This window comes from Musa acuminata, chromosome BXJ1-8 (genome assembly GCF_036884655.1).
Source record: "Musa acuminata AAA Group cultivar baxijiao chromosome BXJ1-8, Cavendish_Baxijiao_AAA, whole genome shotgun sequence".
In the NCBI taxonomy this organism is placed as follows: domain Eukaryota; kingdom Viridiplantae; phylum Streptophyta; class Magnoliopsida; order Zingiberales; family Musaceae; genus Musa; species Musa acuminata.
The window spans coordinates 4,857,473-4,875,808 of record NC_088334.1 but is presented as its reverse complement, the minus strand read 5'-3'; the positions used below and the strand labels follow the sequence as shown (position 1 = coordinate 4,875,808).

Sequence of the window (18,336 nt, the reverse complement as noted above, 5' to 3'; positions counted from 1 at the left end):
AGGCAACAAGCAGAAAGAAAAGCACCACAAAATCCCTCGATCTTTTGTTTTACTAGTCAGGCAAGAGGGTTTGATTCCCAACCATAACAAAGCACAGCAAAGAAAAGCATCACAAAGCCGTGCTCCTTTCATCTTGGCACGCAAGACAGTCCATTGCTGCTTCAGCAACAGGCAAACTTCCTTCATGTTCTACTAACAGCAATCATATTCCATTGGACATTCTTCTAACAACTCCAACGATCCCCAAAACACACATTGGCTTACTCACTTTCCGGCACCTGCTGTCCCGGCTGCACTTCTGGCAGCTGCCACATGTAAGCCACTGAACGTGGCTGCTGAACAGCATATAAAGTTGCAGCAGCAGTCTGATCTACAGGCTTCCCCATCGTCATTGCAGGGTCGGGCACCTGCGGTGCCGAGACGAAGCAGTAAGGTACTGAATTCGCAGGACCGCCTACAGCAGGGAATGCAGCCCCTGCGATACCAAAGCCGTCATCCTTAAACTCATCCCTAGGGATTATATCAACCAAGAAGTCAAACATGTCAGCGTTGGTAATGGCGGCAGCAATATCGTTCTTCTGCAGCGTTCTCCTCTTATTCTCTTCAGTGTGGATCCAAGACCGGAGTGTCAGTTCCAATATAAACATTTCACACGCCTTGGCAAAGACCACAGGGACCTCAGCAGAGATCATACGAACATCCTCATCGGCCTTCATGATCTTTTTTATTCGGGCAAGCGGTAGGCTATGGTTCTTGAAATCAGTAGTTTCTTCTATCTCCAACATCTGGTCGGACCGGAAGGCTTGAAGCTGTTGCTGAAGCTCGTGATGGAACTGCAGGACCTGCTGGTAGGCAATCTGGTGCTGGCTTGCAATATTGCCTGGGTTAGTAGGATATGCTATGGTCAGTTGTGCTGGGGGAGGTATAGCTCCTGATACTGCTGGAGCTCCAGTGACCAGTGCTGCTGGTTGTATTATGGGTGCAGCATATGCTATTTGGGCAGCACCAGAAACAACTCCAATGACAGGTGAAGACGGCTGCATCAACTGTTCCATGGCCACAGGCTCTTAAGTTTCCACTACAGTACTGTGCCAGACAACTGGCAAAACAGATACGAAGATGACAAATTTTAATTAGTAATCAATAGTTTACACTCATGTCATTTGTAAATCAATCACAAGGACAGCGATGGTGGAAGTAGCCAGTAGCTACAGCACGAGCATATTATGTAAAAAAAATTCCAATATGAACACAACTTGTTCTATCAAGTCTTGCAGACAGCCAAACAACAAAGAGAAATAATGAATCGTAATTTCCTTCAGATGTATGAACTGCACAAACTAGAAACTGGAATATAATACAACACTGCTGTTATGCATAAGTAATATAGTCTTAAAAAATTTAAGTGATATGCAGACTATAGGAATAAACAAAATCAGCAACAGTCAGTCCCAGGAGTCCAAAACATGGGTTCTTACTCATCGGTAAGCTCAGTGGCTATATACTCTTAATCTTACATCACTCCTGCTAATTATCTTCTATATTCCGGTTGTGCAGAGACAAAGCCCTTGATGTAGGGGATGCCACAACCTACATCCGTAGCTACATATAAGTCCTATCAGAAGGTTCATGTTGGCTTTGCTGCCGAATTCAACTCTGCTTTTCCGAGCTTAAGAATTTTATCAAGCAGTTTAGAAAGCTCTAACAGGTGTTGAAATATCTAAGACAACAGTAGCATTCCAAAATGGCAAAACCTCCATTAACAAAAACAAATACTGAAAGCACTTGAAGAGCTACAGTACTATAGACAGAACAGTGGCCTTGATGCACCTTCATGATCGTAGGGCAGGTTTCTTTTAAACAACATCACTTGGTTTCCAGGTATCATAGGACTAACGTTGTAATCTTTAGATTGTACTTTATATGTCACAATGTAGGGACTTCCACCTCTCTCTTGGTAGTTAGACAGGATCTCCGTCTCAACGTTCCTTCACTTGGTTTCATCAAAAACCATGATACTCTCTACAACCCACCCATTCGGAAAAATAAAAAGAGCATGGACACAGACAAAGAAAAGGTAAAGAAACCAGCAATCGAGTTGCCACTGAGTTACTTAGAGACAGTAGAAGTGCTATAGATAACTTATGCATGGTGTGCATGTCAGGACATATTAGACAGTAAACTTCTTTTTAATAATATATATTTATACATAAAAAAATGAAGCTTCAGTACTATTCATGGACATAACGGCTTTTGAATTCTGTTGCTAGACTGAGATAGAAACAAGGAACATGTGAAGAAGCAACAGGGTTATAAGCAAAAGGCACTTCATCCTACAGAAATTTGAAAACTTTGAAGAACTAACATCTTAACTGCCAATTGCACCAGCAATACTGTAATCTTACCTTCAAAAGTCAAATCAAGGTGAACTTCCAGGGTTTCTGCTAACAAGTTCAATTCACCAAAAGCTCCTGACATGGAAATCAAAAGTTATATTTCGTTTAATTAATCTGGGTAGTAAATGGGCTTTCCGATACCAAGAGAAACAGAGGTAAACAGACCATCCAACATAAAGAAGCATGAGAACAGAAAGCGCAAGAGAAGAGTTCAAATGCTATTCATAGATGGTGACTAGAGTGTGTCAAAGAAAATCTTGGTTACATCACCGTCCATAGAACATTGTAATTATTGCGAATCACATAATTGAAAGCAATTTTATTCACCATCCATAACGTAGTGAATTCCTCCCCAATCCCTCTAAAGACTGAGGACTAAGCGATATGTAACAGTAAAAAGATTACCAAAGATTCAGGGAAAAGAAGTGCTCTTTAAGTTGAATTTTTGTTCCGAATATCAAAGCATCAAACTGACTAAAGATTCTCAGTGGTGACATAGTTACATCCAACACTCTTTCACAAGCTAAAAGGTTTGACATAGGAAACTTCAAGCTATCTCCACCTTTAAACTGTGAAGAACATGCTTCTAAGCCAAGTTCAACCCTCTTTTTACTTAAGCAGGACAAATGCTTCGCAGACAATTTTCTTTAGCATAAATTTCCTGCTCTCAACTGCTCCAACAGAGAGTTTTAGCAGCTCCTTAATTACAGGGATTCTGCTAACTACGAAAAGCAAGAAACTCAAATTTCAGGCTCATGAAACGTCGATCACCAACCCATCAAAATCTCAGGCAACACAAGTTCTTCATACCAAAGCAGGACACGAAACAGGAAAAGGAAAAACATTACAAAATAGCAACCATTAGGAAATAAAGAGAAAGGTATTTAAACAATCCAAAGATGAAATCACCTCGAAGATCAAGAAATCAAGAATGAGAATCGCTCCTCACCCGCCGATGTCGTTGACGTAATCAACAGGTTACCCCCGAAGGCTCAACCGTCCCCTGTGAACCGAAATCAATGACTCCTTGCATAAAAAATACTTTGACCTTGTTCAAGCAAGGAATCAACTGAAATCGAAAACCGTAAACCCTACGTTCAACTCAAACCCTACGAATTCGCGAAGCACCATTCAACGCCAACAAAAGCTAAGGCACGGAGATCGAGAATACAAAGATACGGAACACTAAATCGAACAAAACTCGTCCGGTCCCTCATTTCTTCTTTTACCTTGAAGAAGACGAAGAAGAAGAGCTGATCTACCTGGAAACCCTAAAGAGAGCGACCGGCGAAAGGAATTAGGGGGGGAGTCGAATACCAGGGGCGGCGTGTCTACGTGGACCCCCATGTATACACGTGGACAGATCTCATCGGTCCGGTGGTCCAAAAAAGCAGTGGGGGTCGGTACCACGGTTTGGAGTTTGGATGGCAGTGCGGGTAAATTATAGGCGCAGTGAGGGGTGGTTTGTTATGAATCTTGGTCGTCGTCTCCGGATTCAAATGCTTTGCATCGCCATGTTGGGCCGGTTTTACTCTGGTTCGGATCCATGAACCCGATAACATCCGTACTTCTATATCACGTGTACTTTCATGATGTCAATGGACTTAACTCCAATATATATCTTTTTTGACACAATACTTATAATTGATAGGTTTATGTTCGAATCAATACGAAAATATCTTATGTATCATTTAATATAATAAAAATAAATTATTTAAAAATTCTGATAAAAAAAAAATTATGTGACTTGTAAGGATGAGAGGCAGCATTGATTAAACACAGCATATCCTTTGCAAGGAAGATCTGATTCCATCTGCAATATTTATTCTTTGTAAAAATAAAGAAAGAAAATTCACCAATCAAATCTCCACAAGATTAATGTTGTTTATGATTGGGGAGAGCATCATCTCATCATATTCTGCTTCATGCAGGGTAAATCTGTTTAAACATGATCCAAGTCCTGTGAGTTTGATACAATATGAAAGAAGAACACAGCTAAATATTGAGAACTATATGAGGTCAAATCACCTCTACTCGAGGAATCTAACTTGAATATCCTGAGTAGGAAGAGTCAAATACATCTTGGTTTACAAATTTGTATGATGTATAAGAGAGTCTTTTTTTTTTTTTTCACTTTCTCTAACCATTTTGACCCCCCATAAACAAAAGAACAGTTAATGGTTGCAAGATTGCACAACCTCAGATTGAAGTTGAGTATACATTGGAAAAACTTTGAGCTATTTTTTCTTTTGTGATAAATTGTAATGGGCATTTATGGAATCATTCAACAGTTAGTTGCAATATTGTGGTAAGCCTAGGTTTTCTGTACCTTCTCAGAAGCAAAGAGGAGCAGACTACACTCACCGATGACAAAGCCATGCAAGCGCCAGCCAGCCATGGAGGCATCCTAAGCCCCGTGACGGGGAAAAGGACACCAGCTGCAATAGGTATTGCTACGACATTGTACGCCATTGCAAAGAAGTAGTTCCAGCGGATTCGTGCAAAGGTCTTCCTTGAGAGGTCAATAGCTGTGATCACATCCTCAAGGCTGTTTCTCACTAGGACATAGTCTGCAGCTTCAATGGCGATATCTGTTCCGGCACCGATTGCCATCCCGACATCAGCAGCCGCCAGAGCAGGGGAGTCGTTTATGCCATCACCAACCATGGCAACCATGCTTCCATCCTTTTGGAGTGAGCGAATGACCTCAGCTTTTCCTGCTGGCATCACCTCAGCTCTCACATCCTCAATTCCAATCTGTGAGAAACGTAAATCATTTCTGTTCGATTAGTTTTGCCTAGTGTAAGTTGTTTAACTTTACAAAAGTTGGTAAATCCTAACCTGGTAAACTTCGATAACAAATGTAAATGTATGCAAACAAACACTATCCAAAAGGAGGAAGGAAATACCTAAGTTAAGCTCATACAGAAATGGAATAACTCATGCGATGTCAATGAGATTGAACACTTGAACGTGAAATAGAACCAGAGGCTCACAAAAGTATGGTTTATCCTTGACACGATGTAAATTTTTGAAAAAAAACTATTTTATACTCTTCAAAGATAAATAAAGTTTCAATATGAAAATTTTATCACTAAAGGATGGAAACAGGACCACTGATAAATTCCACTAATTGGAAGTTTATGTGGGATTGACCAATTTCACTGAATTGGTCATGACACGGTGATGCCAATGACAAAAACTGGAGACGAAATACATATTGCAGACAAAATCAAAAGGGGAAAAAAAAAATTCTCCTTTTTAGTTTATTTTGAAGAATAACCTAATCTATTTAGGATGTTCTCCGGGTTTGTAAACAAATATTGAGATAGAATGGAATTTCTCAAAGTAGTCATAATGCACTATCATATGCAAGAAAACCTTCTATTTTTGTAGTCAATCAAGTGCGAGACACTACAAAAACCAACCTCCTTTGCAACAGCTTGGGCAGTCCTCCAATTATCCCCGGTTACCATAACTGGTTGAATACCCATCTTTTTTAGGCCTTCTATAACGACTGCTGCTTCTCTTTTCATGGGATCAGCGATCCCCAGAAGTCCAATGAAGGTACCATCATAAGCCACAAGTACACCTGTTTTAGCATTTACTTCCAAGTCTATCAAGAAATCTTCAGCTTCCTTGGTGACAATAACGCCATTTTCAGCCAACAGAGCCCGGTTGCCAACCTGTTAATAATGTGTAAGCCATCAATTTTCATACAGAGGGACTGGGGGAGAGAGCAACAACCTATCGACTAACTCACCAGAACCCTTTTCCCATTGATCAGGCACTGCACACCTCTCCCAGGCAAAGCGGAAAAGTTGATGGCTTCTAGAAGCCATTCTGATAAGATGTCCTCTCTGATTTGTTTTGTAGCACCTTTGACCGTAGGAAGCTCATCAAAGAAATGATAATGGTGTGCATAATCTACAACTGCCCTAGCAAGAGGGTGCTCACTGCTAGCCTGAACCACATCAAAAGGAGGAAAAGTTATTGTTGTTATGACTATTAGGTGACATAATGAAACATGCTAATCTCATATGTACGCAGATTCTTCATCTCACCTCGGCAGATGCAACTAAAGTCAGAAAATCCCCAAGACCCATTTCTGCAAAAACTTTTGCTGTTGAAACAGCAGCTTTGCCTTGAGTAAGGGTGCCTGTTTTGTCGAAGACCACATATTGAACAGTCTGTGCTTTCTCCAATGCATCTCCTCCTTTAATTAGGACTCCATGAGAAGCACCCATTCCAGTAGCTACCATGACAGCTGTTGGAGTTGCCAGACCAAGAGCGCAGGGGCAGGCAATCACCACAACTGATATTGAGAACATGAGCGCGAAGACAAAACAATTGCTACTTTCCTTGACCCATGAATCAGGATATGCTCCCAGCATACCACAGAAAAACCTATATAGGACATATAGAAGATTGACCACCAAATTTAGCTGTTTATAAAGCATACTTTGAGCATGAGTGTGACCTTACCATCCAAGGAATGTCAACAAGGACAATGTGATAACAATGGGAACAAATATACCGGCAACCTGCAATTTGCATAAATAGCTTGTAGTGAATCAAAAACTATTTAGTGTCTATCGTAGATCAAGATAATTCAGTCAGAAGAAAGCATATAAAAGACAAGAATAACGGAACATAAAATAGAATCCTCACACAACTTGGTCACACAAAAAAGTGAAGATTGCTAAACGATATGTCCATTGCACTCGAGACAGCATAAATAACATTCGGAATAAAAGTATAATATAAAGTCTGTGTTCCGAAGAGCTCCATGCTTGTTCACTAAGCTGTTTAGAGAATGGATGATGACTATGCGTTAAGATTACTCTCAATCAAGATGGCTTATGATTACGTGTGTAACAAGTTCATTTGCTTTAAGTTTTATGTTAACGAAAAATAGGCATCTAATTCATGAAACTTAGCCAAAGAGAACTCCAAAAGTCCAGCTAAGCCTCCTCTGTCTACATTTTACTGAAAAACTCCATTTCAATAAGATAAGTACTACTAGTAGAACCATTTTTAGATGCAAACTTCTAGAGTTCAACCTTTGATTGTAAGATTCATGATTATTTTGACAGATCCAGTAATGTGATGAGTTTCTTTAGCGTTTACATCAGTCCTGGTGATCTTTTCTTTGTTTAGATGGATGTTCTGTGTCAATTGTCCTACGAAGAATCTCTCCTAAAATAATATTTTGTTCAAGCAGCCATAAATGGTTGACTTAATCGAGATAGAAAGACAGTCACAACCAATGGTCAAGCTTCTTAACGACTACACAGCAAACCAATCCTAATGGAAAAGCTTTTCAGTTCCGGTTATGACTCCAGTGTACAGTTACGAAATGAAGTCTATAATTATTGAGTTTTTTGCTTGAGTCTCTTTATAATGTTATTGCCACAAACAAGATGTTAATTAATAAAACTTATGCAGGACAGCGACCAGCTTACCCAGGAACAGACAGTTCATCTATATCAAACATCATTACAATATCAAATCAACAGATAGCTGCTTCCAGACAATTTTTTTCCATTTCACAAATGTTGACACAATGTAATGCAGATGGAAACAGTTGTTGGTTCCAGTATTTCTCAAAAAAATTCCAACACAGAAATAATAAGTACTCTTTGAAAACACAAAAAGAAAGAGATAAGGAACAACAAAAAAAGAAAAAAAAAAGTATATCCAGCAAAACTATTACCAATACCAATAAGCTGCTTGAAGGTGCCGCTAAAGACAAAAACAAGATAATAAAGCAGAATAAATGCAGCCAAAAACCTTAACAAATCATGAACCAAAGATCACTAAAGTTACTTACGTAGTCTGCAAATTTCTGAATTGGAGCTTTGGACATCTGGGCAGTCTCCACCAAAGATATGATTTGACTCAGGACTGTGCTAGATCCCACTCTTGTGGCTCGAATATGAAGGGCACCATGCAAGTTCATTGTACCTCCAATAACAGCAGAGGACACTTCCTTTGATACTGGTAAAGATTCACCGGTGACCATACTTTCGTTGGCATGGCTTGTACCCCAAACTACTATGCCATCAGATGGAATCTTCGAGCCAGGAAGAACTTTTAAGATATCACCTGGTTGAATTAGAGATGCATCAATCTCTCTCTCCCCTACATATCTTCCTTCTGTAATCCCAAAGACACAATACATATATTCAGTTATTTGTTAAAGAAAACTTAAATAATCAAAAGAGTACGTCAAAGACCAAACACATTGAACTATAGACATCAAAATATATGCCATTGCATAAACATAGTTTCCTGGATGGTTAAGAAAGAATCATGGTAGACAAAAATAAATGCAGATAGAGGGCATGACAGAAACAACTACAAGAATTATATTTCATTGAGTACCAAAGTTATTCTGAGATGTCATACCTTCATCTTTCACTAGTAACAAAGCTGTTGCAGGGGCAAGCTCTACCAGCTTCTTGATAGCATCTGATGTTTTACCCTTTGCAACAACTTCCAAATACTTCCCGAGCAAAACAAATGTGATAATCATAGCACTTGTCTCAAAATATACTGGAGCGTGAAATCCAGTGAATGCACCATAAAACAGTGCACTAACTGAATAGAAATAAGAAGCAGAAGTCCCAAGTACAACCAGAACATCCATATTTGTGGACCAATGTTTCAGTGCTTTATAAGCTGCCACATAGAATCTTTTACCGACAACAAACTGAACAAGACTCACTAGTATCCACTTCAATACATCTGACATCAGAAAGGGTCCACAGTGCATGACTAAGAAAGAACTGAGAAAAACAATATGAGGACAAACCATCCGTATGAAGAAGACAGGAATCTGTACCAAAAATATCAGCATCAACAATTAGTAATTTACTAGAAAATAATGCATCATGAGTTTGGTTAAAACATTTAAGTAGTATGGAAAAAGACTAATATATTTTAGAACCCTATGAAAGACAAATATACTGAAATTATTTTTACAGCACTAAGGATCAAACTCACACTGAGAATCAGACTGGAGAGGAAAAGCCTAAGCATCTTTGAAGCTTCTTCTACATGGTTTGAGGCAGCTAGTGTATAAGGGCTCTGGACAGATGCCTTCAGCTTACCATTGCTTCCCTGCTCAATGGAGTCAACTATGGATCTCAAACCAATGGCTTCAGGATCAAAGATGACTTCCACTTCGGACAGACTACTACTCATCGCAAACTGCCTCACACCTTTCAGGTCTCTTAATATTCCTTGTATAACATGTACATCTATCTCACTTGACAATCCAGCTACACTTAACAATGCTTTATCTTGCTCGCTGCTTTGCAAGAAAGCAGCATCAAAGCCTGCATCCTCAATTGCATTAACAATCTCTTCTTTTCTAATGACTGCTGGATCATACTCAACTTCCCCTAGTGAAGTTGCCAAAGCAACTACAGCTCTTTTCACACCTGGGAGTTTACTCAAGATACCCTCAATAGAGTTTACACAGGCTGAACAAGTCATGCCTCCTATCCTGAACTGCCCAGACAAGGTCTTTTGGGACCTCGTCTGACTATTATTAGATTCTGGTAGGACCTCTGCCTCAAATCCAGCATCTTCAATGGCATCTCTTATATCTTCATCCTGCACAGGGTATAATGATTTAAGCAAGCAATAAAGGAAGCCCAAAATACTCATCATATATTTATAATCATGGTAACAACAAATGGTTTAATAACTCAAGACGATAGGAAACATATTTAATTCAGCGAGCATGATAACTCTTTGAGAAAATAAAAATACTTTTCCATCATATTAATAAAATAAAAATAATTTTCCATCATATTAATATGTAACCAAATATCTGAAGAAGCCCCTTGAATAATTTTCTGTTTGATGGCCATATATGACACTTGTTTTAGTAAGAAACAGTATAGCAACATGCTAACATAGTACCACTCAAGTTTTTGTATCTTTCTGCTTAATGCATATACATAAATTTTATCTTTTTTTCTGTAAGCTATAGATAACACTTGTTCACTCAAGCAATTAACAAAAATAATAATAATAGAGAAGTGAAACATGATAGCAGTTTTGAAAATCTGGAACTATGTGGTTTTTGTTAATAAGAGGAAAATTAGACAATAATACTACAGAAACTAATTAACCAATTCTAATCAATTGAAAGCATTAGTTAACTGGCTCACTGATATATGAAAATAAATGTATAATTTCTTTTCTCCAACCACATAGTCAAAGTAGATCATGCTAACTTCAAGAAAGTTTATTAAGAGATTAAACTGGCAGTCATCTACTGATATTTCATTTGTCCAACAACAATCTATAAGGAGAAGTAACCCAATCAAGTAATATCTCCTTGAAAAACACTTAAAGGAAGCAATGATACACTTCTCCTGCATTAATTCCATTCAAATGTTCAATCTTAATTGGAAAAGTGTCGTGGTACGGAAGATCAATCCTGATTCCAATTTTGTTGATGTGGATAGGGATCAACCACATAACCTGCAACAAAAACCCCAATATATGTGGTAGAGTGATCCAATGCACTGAGAGTCTGAGACCAGATGCAAACCCAATAGCCTAGTTTAGCCCAGTTATAGCCTCATTTCAAACTCGAATGGCCAATCAACCAAGAAACAATTCAGAGGCAGCCTCTCAGGGTTGGTGCCCTAAAATACTACAGTCAATATTTCACAATAAAAAATTGGACATATCACCCAATTTTACCAAGAACAGCAGTAACCTAATTACAATCTACGAATTTTGGTAGTCCATTGAACTCACCAGAACAATTACATAAAGTAAATATATACTTGATATGTGGCACTTAAATTTTTGAATCCCAACAAATTCTGCATATGCAAGATAAAAGAAAAGAATCAAAACCAGACAAGAGTAAAACAAAAAGTCAAAAACTCCCTTTGAGAAGAGCAAAATAGAGAACGGTATTGAAGAGAATAAAACCTGTGAAGACTTATATATGTAATCCAAGGAGCCTAATCCATATTTATTACTGTAACGGAGTCGAAACAAGAGAAGTTAAGTACAACTCAATGAATACGCTACAATGTTTCTTACTTTCTTTTTCCCCTAGTTGAACTTAGAAGCGCTCCAACACAAATAAATGGATCCCTAGCACAGGACTCGCCCATGTAATGATCCCAGTGGTAAACTGGGGTTTGCGACGTCAAACATTCCCAAGAACCCTATCTTCTGAAGACAAAATGCAAAAATTTCGGACGAGAAGCTTTGACCACCCATAGAATGAGAAGCTTTAGTTCAAATAAAAATCCATCATAACTTCAGTTGCAGCAATTGACGACCGATTCATCCTACGACACGGCCATATATAACGAAGAACATAACCAACGATCCAAACCGAAGTTTCTACGCAAAAAAAAAAAAACAAAAACGAAATTAAAGCTCGAGAACGTAACACAACGACGCACCGACAACCCGGAAACGGAAGGGAGGAAAATAGAGGAAAAGAGCGGACCTTGACGAGGCTGGGATCGAAGACGACGTGGGCCTTGTTCTGGAGGAGGGAGACGGAGGCCCGGGCCACGCCGGGGAGGGTGGAGATTGCTCCCTCCACGGAGGCGGTGCAGGCCGAACAAGTCATCCCGGTGACCCTAACTTGGATCCTTCTCATCCCCTTCTCCTCCTCCTCCTCCTCCCGCCCGCTTCCCTCCTCCGCAACCGACTCCTCGTCGTAGGAGTCGAGCAACCGGACGTCCTCGAGGTTGCCGTCATCCTCCCTGGCCGAGATCGCTCGCCGGCCGCTGGCCGAGGTCAATTGGATGTCTCTCGGGTTCCGAGCCATTGACCGACTGAGCGCGTCAAGAGAGGCGTCCGATTAAGACGCCTAAAAATGAACGATTAAAGCGCTTATTGTATTTAATGACAGTTTTACCCCTCCATTTATATGTTTTACCACCAATTCTTTTATATTATTTTTGCTATTTATTTTTAATATTTAAAATACATGCATATATTTTTACTGGTCAGAGATGTTATGGTGAATCTTAATTTTCCTATTAATGATAGGTTCATTTTGAGTACAAAATAATTAAAAGATTATGATTCTCAAACTATAAATAAATATTTTTCCAAATATGATTTCATGTCTTAAAGCATTGCATTATGAGGATTTGAGGAGCCTTATCGTTGCATTCACAGTACGAGTGTATCACAAAGAATCGGTCTCAAAACACTTATTGATCGTGATAGGTGAACTCATCTCATCATGCCATGTCCTAAATTGGGCCATGGAAGCCCAAATTAAACAAGCTTCGAGATTACGTGTTAAATTGGCCCAATAAAGCCCAAGTTATGTAGCCTAGGTCATGTGGGGCCAACTTTCTTAGAGTGGGCCATGGGCTGGACTCTATAATGTCCCCGCTCAATAGTCGATCAAATCTCTTCCTCCTCCCATCCGTGGAAAGAGGCGAAACAGGCGCGATGGCGGCGAGAAGGGTTGCGATCCTCCTTCGCTCTTCCCTCGTCCGGCCTGTCTCTCGCGGCCTCCCTACCTTCTCCTCCCTAAGTAATCCTCCTCATCCTCCTCTTTCCCAGCTAGAGTTGTCGCCGCCTCTCATGACCTCGCCTGTTTTGCCTCGTCGCTTCTCCTCCGACCCTTTCCTTCTCTCCTCCCGACCCTTCTCCTCCGATTCCGGTAATGTCACCCCCTCGGCTATTGTATTTTATGTATGTGGTTGGTTTTGTTACCGAATTCTTGAATGGAATTAGGTCCGTCGAACGTTGTTCTTCTTCAAGATGGAGATCAGGTCACTGCTGCGCTCGAAAAGGCCAAAGGTGAGTAGGTTATTTATCATTCATCCTACTTTTTTTCTGCTAGGGTTTTGTTCTTTGAATTAATGTAATGAATTCTTTATCCGATTTGGTTTCAGATGTGAAGTTGCCGGCCATATTTTACTTCACGGCTACGTGGTGTGGACCTTGTAAGATCCTGTCTTGATTCGATGTGTTTTTTTTTTTTGTTTTAAAAACAGTAACTTCATTAAAGCAAAATCAGAATATTACATGCCAGAAATCCTGAGCTTTAAGCTCATCCTCTATACTAAAAAACAAGAACCTCCTAGTTCTCTCAAGGTTAGCCATCTTGTATGACTTTACATTGAGGCCTCTAGGAATATAAGATATTAAGACAACAGGGAGGAGCAAAACAAGCTCCCTGAGGTTAGCCATCTTGTGCGCCTTTACTGTAAGGTTTTGGTCTCGATGTTGTGTTTGCATGTGCATGTTTTTGTTTTGTACTGTGATATCCAAGTAGCAGTTCTTGAGGATGTCAAAAATATGATTGAGGGCCTAAAGATTTTGTTTCATGCCATGTATTAATATTGCATTGTTAATTCTTTCGATAGATTGTGGGACCTCTATGTGTATGTGTCTGTAGGGAACTGAAAGAGTTTGTCCTCAACTATTTGGGATTGATTGAAATCCATACAAGTAGGTATAGCCAAAAATTTAAAAGAGAAAAAAGAATTCTTTTTCCAATTTGATGTCAGATGTTAAGTTTCCTGTGATATTTTACTTCGTGGCCATGTTTGGATGCTGAAATCCATACAAGCAATGCAGCCAAAAAAGATTCTTTATTTATTTTGGATTGAATGAAATCCATACAATTAATGTAGTCAAAAAAGGAAAAAGAAGAAAAAGAAAGGCTGCTGTTTGGATGTAACATCTGATCTATGTACATTCATATTATATGTTGCACTAGATATACATACTCTTTCTCTGTACAAAAATTTTTATGTACATGTTGAGAAATTTTTTACCTCATTGTTATATGGTTTTGTCATGGAGTGAACAGGAACATTTGTTTTCCTTAAGAAAGATATTAATTTAGGAGATTCAAAATTAGTTAACAAAAACTTCTCGTTGATGAGGACTTTGATCTGGCATTTCACGTTTCAAGTTAGCAATAGTATTTTACATTTTTGGCCCTTTTGAGTTTGTTGATAATACATTTTTGTAATATTTTTGGGTCTAACTTAAATTGAGGATTTTGTGGTGTCTGCTCGTGTAGATTTGAAAAAAAAGGATTTAGAGCATACTCACTTTTCCTTCAAGATTGAATAGTTCACTGGATACTAAAATAGAACATCAAAACCAAGACTTTTAGATTGAAACTAGTACATAAGTTGTTTTATAAGTTTGACAATGTGTTATTGAAACTTGATAGTCTTGCAATGGCATAAATAATATCCAAAGATTTAGTTTTCTGGAGTAATATAATTTTTGGGGAGGTGGAAACAGAAATTTTATCGCTTACATCCTATAAGTAATAATAGTTTAAACTTTTATCTGTTGTTAGAAGTGGAGGTTTGACACTGAATCGACATGGATTGGTGCCCAGAATTCTGAAATTGAAGGAAATCTTTTAGCTGATCTTCTTATACCTAAAGTTTTAGTTTGGAGAACTTTGGGCCTGTGGCAATTATTGCTTCTACTTAACTGATATAATCTGCTAATAACTATTCATGTAAAATTTTGTTTATCTAGAATTTAAGATATAAGTTTTCAAATTTGAAATTTGAGCTATCTGTTCTTATTTATTTTGTTTTAGGCAGGGCCATAGCCCCAGTAATCGAACAATTGAGTCAGGAATTCCCACATGTGACTACATATAAGATTGACATTGATCAGGTATTATGTGCTTAATTGCTTTCATAGCTTTTGTTGGCATTTCTGGTTGGTGATGTAAGTGGTACACAGTTGATATGCGTCAGGATAAACCATGAGGGTTTTAGTCTATATGACTAAACTTCTTGGTTATGATATGATTGTTAGTTTGCTATGTTCCTTAATGATGCTAGTCTCTTTTGTCTTAAAGCTCCTATGAACAGGTTGTTGCATGAGATTATGTTGATCCAAACGATTGTATCTTGCATAAACTTGCTCTTTTTCCAAAAGTTGGTGCTCCTTTAGCTGTGATACTGTTCATGAGTAATTTCATGCCTTTTCTGTTAATTTAATTGATCTATTGTATCTTGCATGAGTTGTTTTTTAATTTTTTTACTTTTAGGAATAGCATGATCTTATAACTTTTGGAAATATACACTGGTTTTTTAGTTTTAAGGAATAGCATGGATTTTTTTGAACATTTCTCTAATGCAGAATACAAATTGCAAAGTGAAAAGGACACATGGAACTGAAATGTGTGGCAATTTGTATCTTCCATGTGTCACGCTGTTGCAACTTTACTGCTAAGATAAGATTAATCAGGCACCACATTATGCTTGCTCGAAATGGACATATAGGTCTTTGTATTACTAGGAGATCAGAAGATTAGATGTTCTAGTGTCAAATATTCAGATTTTTTTCTTGCTAAATTCTCCATAGCTGTTTGATTGTTTCATGAGGACACATTCAGACTAGGTGGATAATTGATGTAAGGCCATGATATTCCTTTCTGTTGCTACACATGGTTTCCTGGAAACAAAACCCTCCTTTTAAAATTTGACAATTTAAATGCGTTATAGGAAAGTTTCTATGCTGATGATAGTACATTGTTTGTGGAACTTTAACAGAATCCTTTTTTCAACATTTGACAACATAAATATGTTTTTGGCAAGCTCCTATGCCGATAATAGTATTATGTTTCTGGAACATTATTTGGTCCTTTTTGAGTTTTGGTAATATGCGTATTCTGATTTAGGATGTTTCTCTTTTTATATCAAGTTTTGTATTACCTTTTAAACTCATCCTTAGGCGATTGACTTGGTTTGTAGGAGGGCCTTGGAAGTATACTGAGCAATCTGCATATTTACTCTGTGGTAAGCATAATGCAGCAACACCATTGTCAAAACTGATAGACATATTAAGCTAAGGCACCTTTTTTAGATACCTTCAATTTTGCTATGATTGTTTTAGTTCTTATATACTTGGATAACTGTCACTGCTACGAAATAATTTGGAAAATGCATATCATGTTTAAAAATATAGATGACAAGAAAATATGAAGTGACTAACGACATGATACAGAAAGTTCTGCTTTTCTGTGAATGAGAATATTTACATCTAAATATTAGTAATTTAAAAAGCGCTATGTGTTAAGGTTCCAAAACGCCTGAGCGCCTAGCTGCCTGGCCAAGAGAAGCGAGGTGCTCCTGAATATTATAATTAAAATAATATACAACTAAATGAAAATATGCTAAACATGTTTATGAAGACCTATGTTAGAATTAAACTGCTCCAAAAGCATCTTGTTAACCAAGAATGTTTTGCTGCTCTAAGAAATCATCAAGTAAAAGCTTAGGGAGTTTCATGGATAAATCAAAGTGCATATTGCCCATGTCATTGTAGATACAAGAAATATATTTAAACTGCTTCAAACGAGTTGCTACTCGCCCGTTTGCAGTTTAATTAATAGGAAGGCGGGGGAACCAAAGGGCGGTGAACGAAACTGCAGCTATGAACGGATGAAGCAGCAGTGGCAGACGAAGGCAACAGACGATGTTGTTGACGATGGCAGACGGAGCTGCAGCATTGGACGGAGCGTGTGAAGGCTGCGAGCAAAGGCAATAGAAGTGGTTGCCATCGGCGGCAGATAGAGCTACTACAACAGCAAACAGAGTTGTATCGGTGGAAGAGGTTTAGGGTTTAGAGTCTTTAGACTAGCTGCAGTGGCGGACGAGCTGCAGCAATGGATGAGTTGTAGCGATGGCAGCTGAGCTGCAGCGGTGAAGGAGATTGGATGAGGTTGTCGATGGCGACTGGCAGAGCGAATAAAGGTGACAGATGTGGGGTTTCTTTCACCTTTGTTTTCTTTTATAGGGTTGGGCGAGGGAGGGGGTTGGACTAACTATGTTAGTTGGTTCAACTGAACCAACTTATAAGTCCAATCGAACCAACGATTGAACCCGACCAAAGTTGGCTTGGGCGCTTGCCTCGCCTCCCCCTGCTAAAGATATCCTTGAATCTTATAATCTATTTCCTTCCTGCAATATGTAGGTTGTAACGTTTCTCCGGAAGCTAATCTTTCTACTCTCCAATAAATCAAGCATGACTTGTGGAAATATTAATATAGAAATTGGCATTGATATTACCATCGCTGTTAATCAAGCATGACTGTAAATGTTTTTATATATGGAACAAGAACTTTTGGATATTGTTTCTACTTTCTAGGCATTAGCATCTGTCTCAAGTATACCAGTGTCACTTCTGAGCTGGTCCTTACTCGGACACAGCCTGCTCCAATGTGATAGCACAATGTGAAATAATAGATCTACAAAAAAGAAATAAAAATCTGTTTTGCCCATTGATTATCATAGAACAGGGAAAAAAAAGGAGTGGTACCTATCGTCATCACCTTTCAAGTGCGTCTTACAAAGGAGGGGGCTGGATTGAGCTTTTATGCAGTGAGATATCAGTTGAAGTCGGCCTATTTATACTGTTTCAGATTGGAAAGATTGAATTTTGCTCACCCTAGGTTCCTCTTCCGATTGTCTTATTGGCCAGTATATGTTGGATAATATACCCATTATGATCTGATAGGTAAGTCCTTAGTTTGGATGTTTTCTAGTAAATCTGTATTTTAGCCCTAAATATATGATCAATAAACTGTGTGCACATGGTGGTGTTCTGTATTACTTTTTACATAATTTTTTTCTCAAGAGGAATACCTTGTGCTTTTTCTCTGAGTTCTTCAGAAGAGGTTGGATCACCTTGTGTGTGTGTGTATGTATATCTATATCTCTTAAATATGTCAAATTTATGTCTGGCATTTTTAAGGTAACAGCGTCCTGCGGTTTTGCATGTTTTATATAATTAAAATGCCTTTTGCTGCAGCCAACTTTTCACTTTTTTCATGATGGTCAAAAGGCTACTGAAGTTGTCGGTGCTGATGTTCAACGACTGAAGAACACAATGGAAAATCTCTACAAGTAAGTCTTTGGCAGTTCTCTTGCTTTTTCAG

At 38.6% G+C, this 18,336-nt stretch overlaps 3 protein-coding genes across 11 annotated transcripts; 1 reads left to right on the top strand and 2 right to left on the bottom strand.

The window, feature by feature from the left end:
• Positions 1-16: 16 nt before the first annotated feature.
• On the bottom strand, positions 17-3,685 carry LOC103993638 (nuclear transcription factor Y subunit C-4). Of its 9 annotated transcripts, none has more exons than XM_009413776.3 (4): positions 3,626-3,685; positions 3,306-3,399; positions 2,406-2,471; positions 17-1,099 (listed from the first exon to the last, which is right to left on the bottom strand). In XM_009413776.3, the coding sequence occupies exon 4, from the start codon at positions 1,053-1,055 to the stop codon at positions 261-263; it is 795 nt and encodes a 264-aa protein (XP_009412051.2). In that variant the 5' UTR covers positions 1,056-1,099; positions 2,406-2,471; positions 3,306-3,399; positions 3,626-3,685; the 3' UTR covers positions 17-260. The 9 variants fall into 9 exon arrangements, with proteins under 9 accessions (XP_009412051.2, XP_009412052.2, XP_064934338.1 ...); XM_009413777.3 differs by having other exon boundaries at positions 3,492-3,631; XM_065078266.1 differs by having other exon boundaries at positions 17-1,046; positions 3,492-3,631.
• Positions 3,686-4,410: 725 nt separating this feature from the next.
• LOC135587177 (cation-transporting ATPase HMA5-like) lies at positions 4,411-12,249 on the bottom strand. The gene is made up of 9 exons (XM_065078263.1): positions 11,893-12,249; positions 9,405-10,019; positions 8,808-9,237; positions 8,230-8,555; positions 6,882-6,940; positions 6,461-6,803; positions 6,160-6,360; positions 5,825-6,082; positions 4,411-5,153 (listed from the first exon to the last, which is right to left on the bottom strand). Exons 1-9 carry the CDS (start codon positions 12,217-12,219, stop codon positions 4,677-4,679), a joined length of 3,036 nt encoding a protein of 1,011 aa, XP_064934335.1. The 5' UTR covers positions 12,220-12,249; the 3' UTR covers positions 4,411-4,676.
• A 568-nt stretch (positions 12,250-12,817) lies between these two features.
• Positions 12,818-18,308, top strand: LOC135587176 (thioredoxin O, mitochondrial-like). The gene is made up of 6 exons (XM_065078262.1): positions 12,818-13,071; positions 13,146-13,211; positions 13,307-13,357; positions 14,986-15,065; positions 16,151-16,195; positions 18,210-18,308. The coding sequence occupies exons 1-6, from the start codon at positions 12,858-12,860 to the stop codon at positions 18,306-18,308; spliced, it is 555 nt and encodes a 184-aa protein (XP_064934334.1). The 5' UTR covers positions 12,818-12,857.
• The last annotated feature ends 28 nt before the right edge of the window (positions 18,309-18,336 follow it).